The sequence below is a fragment of the Hyperolius riggenbachi genome, chromosome 5, assembly GCF_040937935.1.
Source record: "Hyperolius riggenbachi isolate aHypRig1 chromosome 5, aHypRig1.pri, whole genome shotgun sequence".
Classification (NCBI taxonomy): Eukaryota; Metazoa; Chordata; class Amphibia; order Anura; family Hyperoliidae; genus Hyperolius; species Hyperolius riggenbachi.
Window position 1 is genome coordinate 5,323,393 of NC_090650.1, and position 13,479 is coordinate 5,336,871.

The 13,479-nt window shown below is 46.8% G+C and overlaps 1 protein-coding gene across 1 annotated transcript in view; it reads right to left on the reverse strand.

Moving 5' to 3' along the window:
- Positions 1-4,592: 4,592 nt before the first annotated feature.
- The window catches only part of LOC137517960 (serum paraoxonase/arylesterase 2-like), a 43,560-nt gene continuing 34,673 nt past the window's right edge, over positions 4,593-13,479 (reverse strand). The window contains exon 9 of the mRNA XM_068235048.1: positions 4,593-8,210. Within this exon, the coding sequence (XP_068091149.1) occupies positions 8,049-8,210 (162 nt within the window). The 3' untranslated portion in view covers positions 4,593-8,048. The remainder of the gene's footprint in view (positions 8,211-13,479) is intronic.

The window sequence follows — 13,479 nt, forward strand, 5'->3', positions numbered from 1 at the left end:
CTGAGGTTACCAAGTCGCTCTCTGTGTTCAAAGATTCAAATATATTTCAGACCTGGAACCCTCTAGCAGCTCTTTTCTGAGCGGTTTGTGATGTGAAAAGCTCTTGCTAATGTAATGCTATGAGTGTGATCCCACTTAAAGGGGAATTTGTAACGATTGGTGTCAGCAAAACAGATTTTCTGATTATTGATGATCTGCAGTATCACCAATAATACAAATGCTATACCTGATTATGTGGTGATCTGCAGAATCACCAATAATGCTAGTATAGCCAGACACAGGACAACCAATGTGAGATTGTGTTTGGTGCAACAGTAATGAGAAGAGGAGATCTCCCGAGGAGCGGGAGATTCAGACAGTACTGCAGCCAAGGATCCCCTGAGGAGCAGGGGATTCAGACTGTACTGCAGCCACTGGACACCTGAGGAGCAGGGACCACTGACTGTGCTGCAAAGGATGATCACCTGAGGAGCAGGTGATTAAGACTATACTGCAGCCAGTGGACACCTGAGCAGCAGGGACCACTGACTGTGCTGCAAAGGATGATCACCTGAGGAGCAGGTGATTAAGACTAGACTGCAGCCAGTGGACACCTGAGGAGCAGGGACCACTGACTGAGCTGCAAGGATGATCACCTGAGGAGCAGGTGATTAAGACTATACTGCAGCTCGTGAACACCTGAGGAGCAGGTGTTACAGACAGTGCTGCAAAGGCTGATCACCTGAAGAGCAGGTGATTAAGACTATACTGCAGCTAGCGGACACCTGAGGAGCAGGTGTTACAGACAGTGCTGCAGCTGAGCTTCACCTGAGAAGTAGGTGAAGGCTACTACAGATCCCTCACCAGTGGCTAGGCCCACTGGTGAGGACAGGAAGGTCAGACAAGCAGAGTAGGCAACGTACGGACAGATAAAGTACAAAGACAGAAGGCTGATTCAGTGTCAAGTTCAGGCAGAGTCGGCAACAGTAATCAGATGGGCAGAGGTACAGAATCAACAAGCAGGAGAATAGTCAAAGGAAGCAGAAGGTCATAACAGATAATACAATGCAATTAGTAATTTAAGCTATCAACAGAATCTGGCTAAGTGTGGATCCCCAGATCCAGCTGGTTCTAGCACACTTTGGGATCTGACTAAGGTCTGAGCGCTAACACGTTAGCATTCGCAACAGCAGACACGGGGCAACTGACATACTAGTACTATATATACAGAGATGCTCCGCAGCGCCGCCCCTATCACTTAGCCAATCCAAAGTACCGTTGGAGTCAGCTGACTTGGCAGATCAGCTGACTCCCCTCCTATTCGCATAAAGGTCCTGTCGCCTGGCGCGTGCGCGCGTAGCCCTCAATCTATGTGCAATAGAAGGACCAGGCAGAGCACCAGCATGTAACTGCGCGGCAGAGGCCGCCGGCTGATACGCGGAGATAGCCACCATGCCGCTTGCCTCTGCGGCGGTATCTCCGCTATCTATTACAGCATTACAGTGAAATGTAAGATTTTATGATTTCCCTAAAAGCAAGTTTCTATTAGAAAGAGCAATACGTATTAGTCGGTGCTTTGGTTTACAAAGGTCATCTGGATAATTTATAGTCAAACACAGGGTCACTAATGACCGGCCCTTTAAGTACAAATATAGGAGTATTTAGCGCCACATTATTGGACCTAGTGGTCAGTGGAAGAAACAAAACTTTAATCGTGCCTAACAGGATTCACAAGTTAATGTATAAAATCTCTAGTGTGGAGGTCTTGGCTTATCCCGCACAATAAGACATCTAATGTGGTGTAGCTATTCCACATAGAGGTTTAGAACCCTGCTGGTATAGGAGATGGTTGTAGCCACTAGCATTCAGTCAGCTGTCGTATAGACTGCTAGCAGATGCTGCCTGTAGTCAGTACAGACCATCACCTACATATACATATCAGGAGGACGTATAGAGGAGTGATAGTGCTATTTACAAAGTGGTTGTATAATGTTCTTTAACATGTTTCACCCTACGTTTTTTTCAAAAAGTGCTATACATATATACAATGAGCATAGTGCACCCCCCACCAGCAAAATGTCCCGAGCAAATAGCCCAAGTCAGAGCTGCTCTGAGAGGTTACAAAAGCCGTAGGGTGAAACATGTTAAAGAACATTATACAATCACTTAGTAAATAGCACTATCACTCCTCTATATGTCCTCCTGATATGTATATGGGGCAAACCCAGGATTTTCAAGGAGGGGATTCCTAAAAGGTCTCCCTCAGCCACACACACAATACAGTATAATAATATGGTACGACATGCTGGGTACACGTAATGCAATTTCCCGTCCGACTGACAGGATCTGACAATTATTTCCCAAATGCCTGATTTGCTCCAGATTGACATTGGGATCGATCAGGAGCAGTTTGGATACAGATAGTAATGAGGACAGCCGAAAGTGAAGCATTCACACAACAGATTCAGGTATGAGCGCAGCCCTGTGTTCTGCTAAATTCCCCAGAGCTGCTCCATGCTCTGTACACACGCTGCTGCTCCATCCAAAAATCAACTGTAGTAGGGAAAGAAAGGGGGCGGGGCTGTGAGCTGCAGAACTTGTGCCTGTCCCCAGACACTGTACTGGCCCTGATCTGAGGGGGGATTCTGGGCAGCTGTAATCCCCCCCTGCGTTTGCCTATGTAGGTGATTATTTGTACTGACTACAGGCAGCATCTGCTAGCAGTCTATACGACAGCTGACTGAATGTTAGTGGCTACAACCGTCGCCTATACCAGCAGGGTTCTAAACCTCTATGTGGAATATCTACACCACATTAGATGTCTTATTGTGGGGGATAAGCCAAGACCTCCACACTAGAGCTTTTATACATTAACTTGTGAATCCTGTTAGGCACGATTAAAGCTGTGCTTCCTTCACTGACCACTAGGTCCAATAATGTGGAGCTAAATACTCCTATATTTGTACTTAAAGGGCTGGTCATTAGTGACCCTGTGTTTGACTTTATTTCCCTGGTATATTTTTTCGGTTGTGTGAATATGGATAATTTATATCCCAGGTACAGATGCTGCTATGCCAAGGCATGAGAAGCTTGGCTGCGTGATTAGGGCTGATATCTTTCTCCTCTCCGTCAGCTCACAGCCCGTCCTCCGAGTGCAAGTTCATTCAGGAGAAAGTACTGCGCTTTGGAATGTCTTAGGTAAATAAACAGGCTGCCTGTTTATTTACCTAACACCTTTTACAGCATTACGAGAATGGACTTATGACCTCATACACACGGGCTACAACTGTCGCCACAAACACGTGGCACGCGCATGTTGCGGCGACAGGTCGCCCGTGTGTATGAGGCGCGCACCCCGAACTGTCGCCGGAGACAGCAGTTGCCGTGCAATTGGAAAGTTCAATCGCGCAGCGACTTCTGTCTCTGCAACTGTCGCTAGTCCGCCCTGTGTATGCGGACTAGTGACAGTTATCCACACTCTTGTGAATGGAGTTTCCGGCAGGGGCCGAACCTTCGGCGACAGCTTCCGCCGCGTCTCTGCCTTTGGACAGAGACGTGTAGACAGCGGTCGCACAGGCGGAGCAGTCGCCGAGATGGTGTGAGCGCGTCCCGTGTGTGCTACCGACCAGCTACAACGGTCCCCCGTGTGTACCAGCCATTACATTGCTCTGGGCTGACAAGAGGATGGGACACAGGATCTGTATCTGAGCTATAAATTATACTAATGACCTTTGTAAACAAAAGCAACCTCTAATATGTGGTGCTCCTTCTAATAGAAACTTACAATTATGGAAATCCCAAGAGCTTATATTTCACTGTAATGCCCATTTAAAGGGAACCAGAGAGGAAGCACCCTTGTGTATTTTACCATATTTATCAGTAAGAACATTAGAGAAAACACTTACCATGCTCTCTGTTTCATCCTCACTGCTAAAAGTGTCTATTATCAGCTGTGATAAGAATCCCGGACTGAGCATTCAGTCTGGCTTTGCTGGGAATGATTATAGCTGAGTCATTATAGCAGAGCCACAAGGGGGCAGGCTTGGGCTTGAAAAGACACCAGAGAAGACAGACTCAGCTATAATCTTTCCGTAGCAAAGCTAGACTGAGTGCTCAGTCGGGGATTCTTATCAGAGGTGATAACAGTCAGATTAAACAGAGAACAATGATACAAAGAGCAGATTAGGTGTTTACTGTCATGTTCCCACTGATTTATAAGGTAAAATACAAGAGGGTGCTTCGTCTCTGGTTCTCTTTAAGCGCTTAGAAAACGGAGCAGATAAAATGGCGCAGGACAAATGTCGCTGCAATAGGCAGCAATAATACAAGCCAATGTTAGCGGCAATAAGATTAAATTATGGCGCTGGATAAATGGTGGGCGTGATAAATGGTGGGCGTCTAGTTCCTGCTATTTATTGGGCACCATCATTTAATCTCCTTGCTGCAAATCGCAGCTTGTACTAAGGGTTAGGCAGCGGGGGGGGGGGGGGGGGGGGGGGAGGGGGGTATGCAGGGGGGGGGGCTGGAGCAATTAGGTTTAGGTAGAGGGAGAGTTCAGTGTGGGAGCAGAGCAGGCAGAGGAGTTTGTAAGAGGAACACCAGTGAAAACAATATAATAAAAAAGTGCTTTATTTTTACAATAATTATGTATAAATGATTTAGTCAGTGTTTGCCCATTGTAAAATCTTTTAAATCCCTGATTTACATTCTGACATTTATTACATGGTGACATTTTTACTGTTGGCAGGTGATGTAGCTGCTGCATGCTTTTGTGGCAGTTGGAAACAGCTGTAAACAGCTATTTCCCACAATGCAACAAGGTTCACAGACAGGAAACTGCCAGGAGTACAACGGTCCTCAGAGTTTCTTGTGGGAGGGGTTTTACCACAACATCAGCCATACAGAGCCCCCTGATGGTCCGTTTGTGAAAAGGAATAGATTTCTCATGTAAAAGGGGGTATCAGCTACTGATTGGGATATAGTTCAATTCTTGGTCGGAGTTTCTCTTTAACTGCTCCGGGGCAGCCGCATCTTCATCACTTCCTACTTAGTTAGAATGAGTCCGGTAGCCAGACAATCACCATGCGGCTTCAGTCCTTGCACGGTGATTGGCTGGCTGTAGAAGTCCAGCACACTAAACAGGAAGTAGAGAAAAGACGGGATCGCTGGGACCAGGTAATCTATGAGAGATACCGCTGATGACATCTTATTACTAAAGTTATTTAATGTTTCAGGACATTTCTAGAATGTTACATAACTTTAGTAGCAAGATGCCATTATCAGCATCACCGCGCGCCATTATTGCGCAGCGCCTTTTGTGACTGTGCCCCTTAGGAAAATGACTGCTAGTGGGTTTGAGTTCTAAGGCAGTTCAGGTGAGGTAGTGAAGGACTTACCTCCGGGTAGTTGGACATAATCAGTAGGGATGTAAATTCAGATTCCGCAGAATTGAAATTAACGCATTTCTGAAAATGGAAATCGGAAAACAGAAATCGTAATTCCGCAGAAATCTGATTTACTGCAACCTGGTAATTTTCTCCCCATCACAGAACTCGGAAACATTGGACCAATAAGAGAATGCAGATTTAGATTTTTTTCTGCAAAAATTAGATCACCACGGTAGTTTTAGACCAATCACAAGACTGATTTTCCGTTTTTCCAATTTCCATTTTTCCTATTTTTTTTTTTTTTTTTTTTAATTCTTTGATGCAAAAAAAGACAAATAAAATATTCCTTCAAAAATCGAAAATTAGGAAAACAGAAAATCGGAAAAGCTGAAAAATGGAAATTGTCATTGGCTTGAATCGAAATTTCCGCTGAATCTGAAATAGGCATTTCTGATCATCCTTAATGATGTGTCTAATTTCAAAACCGTTTTATTTTCGCACAGAAAAACTCCATATGCAATGCGTTTCGCGAGACAATCGGCTTCCCAGTGCTGGGCGTAATGGAAAAAACTACGCTTACGGATCATTACGCGTAATTTTACGCTATTACGCATTACGGAATTACGCTTACGGCGTAGACATTTATTTACGGTTCATGTCTGTAATTACGCATAGCCCTTACGCAATTACGCGTAAGAATACCGTAATGCAGGTTGCTACGTTATTGCCTTACGCGTAGTTTCCTACTAGCATGTAGCAGACCAATGGGGTTCCTTCTGATTTAAAGTCTGCTAAGGACCAATGGGGCTCCTTGGAGCCCAAATACAAAGATGCTTAGAGAGCTCTGAGCTATATAGCTCAGAGCTCTGTCGGGTCCGTGCAGGACGCTAAGTCCCGCCGGCTCTCGCTGCCCTCCCCGCCTCTCCCACATGTCACCTATATACATGCTGGCACCCATGGGTGCCAGCATGTATATGGGTGACAGGTGTGGGCGGAATGGACGGCGGGAGCCGGCGGGGACTTAGCGTTAGTGTATGCGGCGGCCGGCGGGTGAGCGACGAGTGACGTCGGGTGCGGTGGAGTTACAAAGTAACAAAGTACATTGTAACTGATTAGCCAATTTCCGTGGATATTGCGTGGGAACTGGCTTTTAAAGGGACAGGTAAGTATTAATGGTTAATTAAGAATATTAAAGGACTTTTTTCGTGGTTATGTTTTTTGTTCAATTAAAATACTTTTTCTAAGTGTTTGTGTGTTTATTTACTTTTAACTCTTAAAGGAAATGGGTAAGGGGTACAAGAAGTACCCCTATACTAATTTCTCCTGGGAGGGGGGGTGGGCATCTGGGGGACCCCTTTTTAAAGGGGACTCCCAGATGCCACCATGAACCCCCCCCCCCCCCCCCCCCCGGAAATCGCGGCCTCCACCTCCACCGCCCATCGGAGGTGGAGAAGAGCCCCTTGTCCTTGGATTGGACAAGGGCTCAGAGGGGGAGGGGAAAGCTTGGCTGCCAATCCATGGACCATGCGGGCTGGTATAGTCAGGGTGCAGAGACCCACGCGGCCAGTGCTCCGCATTCTGGCTATCCCAGCCTGCATGGGGGACAAGGGGTTAAAGAGGTCTGGGAGGGGGGACCCCACGTCGTTTTTTTTTATATTTCCCACACTCAGAACGAAGTAAGTAAAACTCTTCCCACTTGGGGGAATCTATGAAAATAATACACTATTGTTACCTGTGCAAAAAAAAATGACATTTTCCGCATTTAAAAGACATTTTTGCCCTTGAAACTTAAAAATCGATTTTCTCAAAAACTATAAGGTCTTTTTGAAAAAAAATGTTTCCCTCTTATTCCCACTGATCCCCTTAATATACCCTGGGAATTTGGTGTTCCTAAATTTTGCTATTAACCGTTAAAGTCGGCGGGTTTTTAAATGTATATATTTTTCCTTTGAAACTTTTTCCTCTTATTCCTTCTGATCTCCTTAACATATTCTCCAAATTTGAGGCTCTTAGCACTTAAGGGGGCTTTGCTATTAACCCTTAAAGTCGGCGGCTTTTTTATATTATACGGGAGCGTAATATTACGCGATTACGGCAGACTGTGTAATTTCAATAGGAGTTTACTGTCTTACGCGTAATTTGTTACGCGTAATAACGTAACCTACGGTCTACGTGTAATTAATTACGTGTAATACCGTAACCTTACACGTAATGCTTACGGTGCATTTGTAGTGAATTACGATGCGTAATTACGCTAATGTGTAATTTCGGCCCAGCACTGCGGCTTCCTCAGGCAAAATATTGGAGTAACTGTTTCTCCAAAGAAGTGTACTTGGCGCCTCTGTCAAATAGTCCAGTATTTTGCCTGAAGAAGCGGATTATCCCACAAAACGTGTCATGTGTGGACTTTTTATATGTAAAAATAAAGCTGTTTTGAAATTAGACCCATTGATTCTCATTACCTAGAGGTAGGTCCTCCAGCACCTCCCTTTTATTCTGGTTTTAATATATTTTAATCTCTACTAGCGCCTCTGTTCCAATGATTACTCCTCTGGAGACCGGCTCTGAATCTGCAAATCGCATTATAAATACAAGCTATAAATTAACAATTATTTACAAGGTTTTCCCGCCTACAGCCGTCCCGCCTCAACACCCCTGACATGTGCCGCACCCTCAGAACAGTTACTCCAGGTGGCAGTAGAGGGCTTTGTGGAAGATTGTCCCCACCAGCAGCTTGTTCTCCCACACAGCAGCAGACGAGGACCCCTGCAGGACGGAGCCGTTATTGGCGTATACGGTAGTCACCACTGGATCATCAGAGTGAATGTTCTGGATGCGCACAACCTGTGAGAGAGAAAATTTGGTAGAATTATAGCGAGAGCTTGCCTGATCCACGCATTAGTCTAGTATGGCCATGACTGGGTTTTGTAAAGGGAAGCTAAGTATTAAAGGGATTAAAGGTGAATGTACAGTAACCTCTCCCAACCTTCAATATTTTATTTACTTATGCAAAAAGTTAATGGAACTCTCTATGTGGAGCTGTGGATCTGACAGCCCACCCCCTGCGGCTTCCACTGGCTCCATTTCATCCTCCACCTTAAAGGGACACTTAAGTCAAAAAAAAAAATGAGTTTTACTCACCTGGGGCTTCCAATAGCCCGCTGCAGCTGTCCGGTGCCCTCGCCGTCTCCCTCCAATCCTCCTTGCCCCGCCAGCAGCCACTTCCTGTTTCGGTGACAGGAGCTGACAGGCTGGGGACGCGAGTGATTCTTCGCGTTCCTGGCCACAATAGTGCCATCTATGCTGCCATAGCATATATCATATACCATATAGCAGCATAGAGGGTGCTAATGTGTCTGGAAACGCGAAGAATCACTCGCGTCCCCAGCCTGTCAGCTCCTGTCACTGAAACAGGAAGTGGCTGCCGGCGGGGCCAGGAAGATCGAAGGGAGGCGGCGAGGGCACCGGACAGCTGCAGGGGGCTATTGGAAGCCCCAGGTGAGTAAAACTCATTTTTTTTGTTTGACTTAAGTGTCCCTTTAAGTGTTTATAAGCGGCTCTGCACGGAATGGATGAGGGTGCAGGCCAGAGCCTTCATATATATAGAGAAAGGACCACAGAAAAATAAAGTATAGCACTCCTATACTAGCAGCTGGATACATTGGACATATACCTTGTCCACCATTAGGATCGTGCAATATGCATGATTTCCTTGCTCCCTTGGTGTCTTTACCATGTATTGTCCACAGGAATAACAGATAGCACTTTGTGCAATTTGGCCTGACGAAGGGCCTTGTGTGCCCGAAACGAGCGTGTCGTTGCCTCATCACAAAGTTCTTATTATTGCTATTGTCCTGTATTGGAGGAATCCGCAAGGAACCTCTTACAGAGATACTTTTAATGAACCCCTTTGCAATTTTGTGTCAATAAAGTTTTTGATATTTTTGTACTCAAAAAGATCCTGTATGAACTTTTTTCCTGTAGACCTTTCTATATACTGTATGTGAAGTCTGTGAGTGGGTGAAGTGGATGACCCAAAAAAGGATTGGAAGGTTTTTCTTCTTTTTCCTGTTTATTCAAAAAAAGACGCTACTCCCAATTATATTATTACTGCAGGCCAGAGCCGCCATCAGAAAATTCTAGGCCCCATACTGGGAAAACCTACTGGGGCCTACTCGGAACTTGCAGCTCGGGTCAAGTGCCTGATAAGTGCCTTCATGTGCTTTACTTTGTTTCATGGTAGGCAGGGGTGGATTTACATCACTGGAGCCTATAGGCACAGATGTCCTGGCACCATAGACTCCGCCCTCCATGCATGCAGGCCTGGATTTACATCACAGGAGCCTATAGGCACAGATGTCCTGGCACCCTAGACTCCGCCCTCCATGCATGCAGGCCTGGATTTACCTCACAGGAGCCTATAGGCACAGATGTCCTGGCACCCTAGACTCCGCCCTCCATGCATGCAGGCCTGGACTTACATCACAGGAGCCTATAGGCACAGATGTCCTGGCAGCCTAGACTCCGCCCTCCATGCATGCAGGTCCGGATTTACATCACAGGAGCCTATAGGCACAGATGTCCTGGCGCCCCAGACTTCTCCATCCATGCATGCAGGCCCAGATTTACATCACAGGAGCCTATAGGCACAGATGTCCTAGCACCCTAGACTCCGCCCTCCATGCATGCAGGCCCGGATTTACATCACAAGAGCCTATAGGCACAGATGTCCTGGCACCCTAGACTCCGCCCTCCATGCATGCAGGCCTGGATTTACTTCACAGGAGCCTATAGGCACAGATGTTCTGGCACCCTAGACTCCGCCCTCCATGTATGCAGGCCCGGATTTACATCACAGGAGCCTATAGGCACAGATGTCCTGGCACCCTAGACTCCGCCCTCCATGCATGCAGGCCCAGATTTACATCACAGGAGACTATAGGCACAGATGTCCTGGCACCCTAGACTCCGCCCTCCATGCATGCAGGCCCGGATTTACATCACAAGAGCCTATAGGCACAGATGTCCTGGCACCCTAGACTCCGCCCTCCATGCATGCAGGCCTGGATTTACTTCACAGGAGCCTATAGGCACAGATGTCCTGGCACCCTAGACTCCGCCCTCCATGCATGCAGGCCCGGATTTACATCACAGGATCCTATAGGCACATATGCCCTGGCACCTTAGACTCCGCACTCCATGCATGCAGGCCCGGATTTACATCACAGGATCCTATAGGCACATATGCCCTGGCACCTTAGACTCCGCCCTCCATGCATGCAGGCCCGGATTTACATCACAGGAGCCTATGGGCACATATGCCCTGGCACCTTAGACTCCGCCCTCCATGCATGCAGGCCCGGATTTACATCACAGGATCCTATAGGCACATATGCCCTGGCACCTTAGACTCCGCCCTCCATGAATCTAGAAACCCCCACCGAACTGCACTGCCAGTGTGCTGGCTGTCCCAGCTGTCACTTCTCCCTTACTTCCCTTGCCTGTCATAGGTAGCCACAGGTGCCCCTTAGTATACCTAGAGGAACCTTAGTACTAAATAGCAAGAGGTGCCCCTGACTAAAGGGAGAACTCATCAGTGGAATGCGGAGAGCAGGGTGAGTAACCTCTCATTTACACTCTCATCAGGATTCATAGGGAAGGCGGGAAGGAGGCACTAGGGAAGGGGAGTGAGCTGCTTTCCATCATCAGGCGCCTGTAGGCATGTGCCTACCCTGCCTTATGGTAAATCCGGCCCTGATGGTAGGGCTCCCCTGGCCGGGCACCAGAATCCCTGTGCGCCATGCACTTCTCCCCCCTGTGATGCACTAACAGCGGCCCTGCTGCAGGCAGTGTGGTGCATGGCGCATGTGCAAGGGGGCGGAGATGCATGAGTTGGCCCCACCCCACTGATGCTGGGTCACCTGCTAATCTTCAGTCAGGGTTAGAGAGCAACCACAGGGTTTTCACACTGAGGAAGCCCCCGTCATAGTGGGCGTAACGTGTATGTGGTCGTGTTGTGGAGGCTGGAGGAGCAGCCATGAGCGACCACACATAGAAGTAATGATGCTGAATTCACTGCAGCTAAGAAAACTCTGACATCGCCACAAACAGGTACCTGTTAGCTGCGGGATGCCGTGGCACGGTTATACTGGCACACTTGGAAAGAAGCCACAACAGAAAGGTAACATTGCACGCTGTGATGACATCATGCTGAGCAGAGAGCTAGCGCAAATCGGCTGTTTGCAATTACAGTCGACTTTTGGTTCAGTGGATGGACATTGCTATGAGGCTTAGCTGAAACGGAATAATTTGTGTCAATAGCATTGTGGACTAATCAGTGTACGGAATACCTGGATTCTCAGTCCAACCAGCTGATAGACAGTCTGTGCTGCAGTGAAGAAATATTTCCTATTATAAACATAGAGGACTTTGTTATGAGCCAATTATCTGTGCATCCAACTCTGACCCACACACATGCAATTTAGGATTGGCCAATCCAGGTGTATGGATGTGTGAGATGTATGAGTGAGTGTGGTCGGCGCACATGGAGCGTTTCTTGGTTTATAGTCCAGTGCAGGGCCGGATTTACCATAAGGCAGTGTAGGCACATGCCTACAGGCACCTAAGGATGCCTAGGCTCACTACATGGTTCAAAAAATAAAAAATTTAAAAAATAGTGCTGCGCTGCCCCCTGGCGGTTTCTAATAGACCGCCAGGAGGGTTAATACTTGGGGGCACCTCTAGCTACTTAGTATTAGGTAGCCAGATGTACCCTCTGTGGAGATATATTGAGGTGCTGATGATATTAAGGATAACAGGAACATATTCTTTCATTTTTTTCTGCCAGAAGGGAGCAGGTTACCTTGAGTTGCTTGGGGCAAGGAAATGGGTGATTGTCTTGACCATATCAGGTGCTTTGAGTCTGTATGCAGTTCCTCTGAGAGTGCTAATGGGATTATCTGCCTGACTGTTTGAACTCAGGAGACGGCCCATTGTCTCAATACACAAAGCCAGAGGACCAGAGTCTGGAGACTAACACAGGAACGTTTGAAATGTACATGACAGGCTATTAGAAATGGGTGGTCCTGTTGATACCATTTTTTACCTGTGGAAATTAAATCATTAGTGGAGGTGCTATAGTACCCTTTTCATGTATGTGGATCTCTGGAAATCCCATTTATGTCTGAGAACTGAGACAGGAAAAAGCCGTAATCAAGTTTTCACCTGGAGTTGAAAGGCTCACTTCACAATCTTTGATGTATGGACTTTTACCTGGAAATGGAATATGTCTGAGATTTAATTAAAACCTAGTTCCTCCCCTCCCCAAGGAAGTTGCAGCCTACAGGCGTAGCTCAGAGTATAAAAAGCAGAGGCGGATGCCTAGTGACTGTCTTCTCTCGGAGGTAGCGAATAGCTAGGGAGGATCGCGACTCCTGGTCGAACCGGCGTCCTCCCGTCAAACAACGTTCTAACCTAAGCTGGTAACGTTCTTTTTTCCCCCGTTTATTTTTACGCAAATATCCGTGTGTGGTATCTTTGTAACTCTTAATTGTGTAACTTTTTTACTTTGTCTTTTTGTAATCTTTTTGTATATATTAAGTTCTGCATTGTTCTATGTTTTTCTAGAATATTAAATTATTATTTAATAAGTTTGACTTCTGCCGTACTAAACTAACACTCATAGCCTAGAAGAGACTGAAGTGTAACCGTGTATAAAATCATGCCTAATTGTACGCTTGAGCAACACTACCGTATGAAATTGTAATTGCATTGTGGGTGGGGGCATTTGTCATACGTTGGCCTAAGCGCGCAGCTGACCCAACGTACGAACAACGCCAGTGCGAGTAGCGACAGCAGAGTGGCTAACTGTATCGTTCGGAACGACTGTTAGTGGGTCTTTGCTTCACGACAGTGTAAGATTGCAACTGTGTGTGTGTGTGGGTGCGTGGCGTTCCCGTATTTGGCCTAAGCGCAAAGCTGACCCAAATACGAAAACGCAGATTGCGTATTGAGCACTCAATAGCTGAGTGAACGTGTCTAGCAACGCTAGTGGTGGCAGTGGGAAGTGTTTGAGGGGTTCCAGCCTTGTTTGTAGCTTAAATAAGGCTGTTCC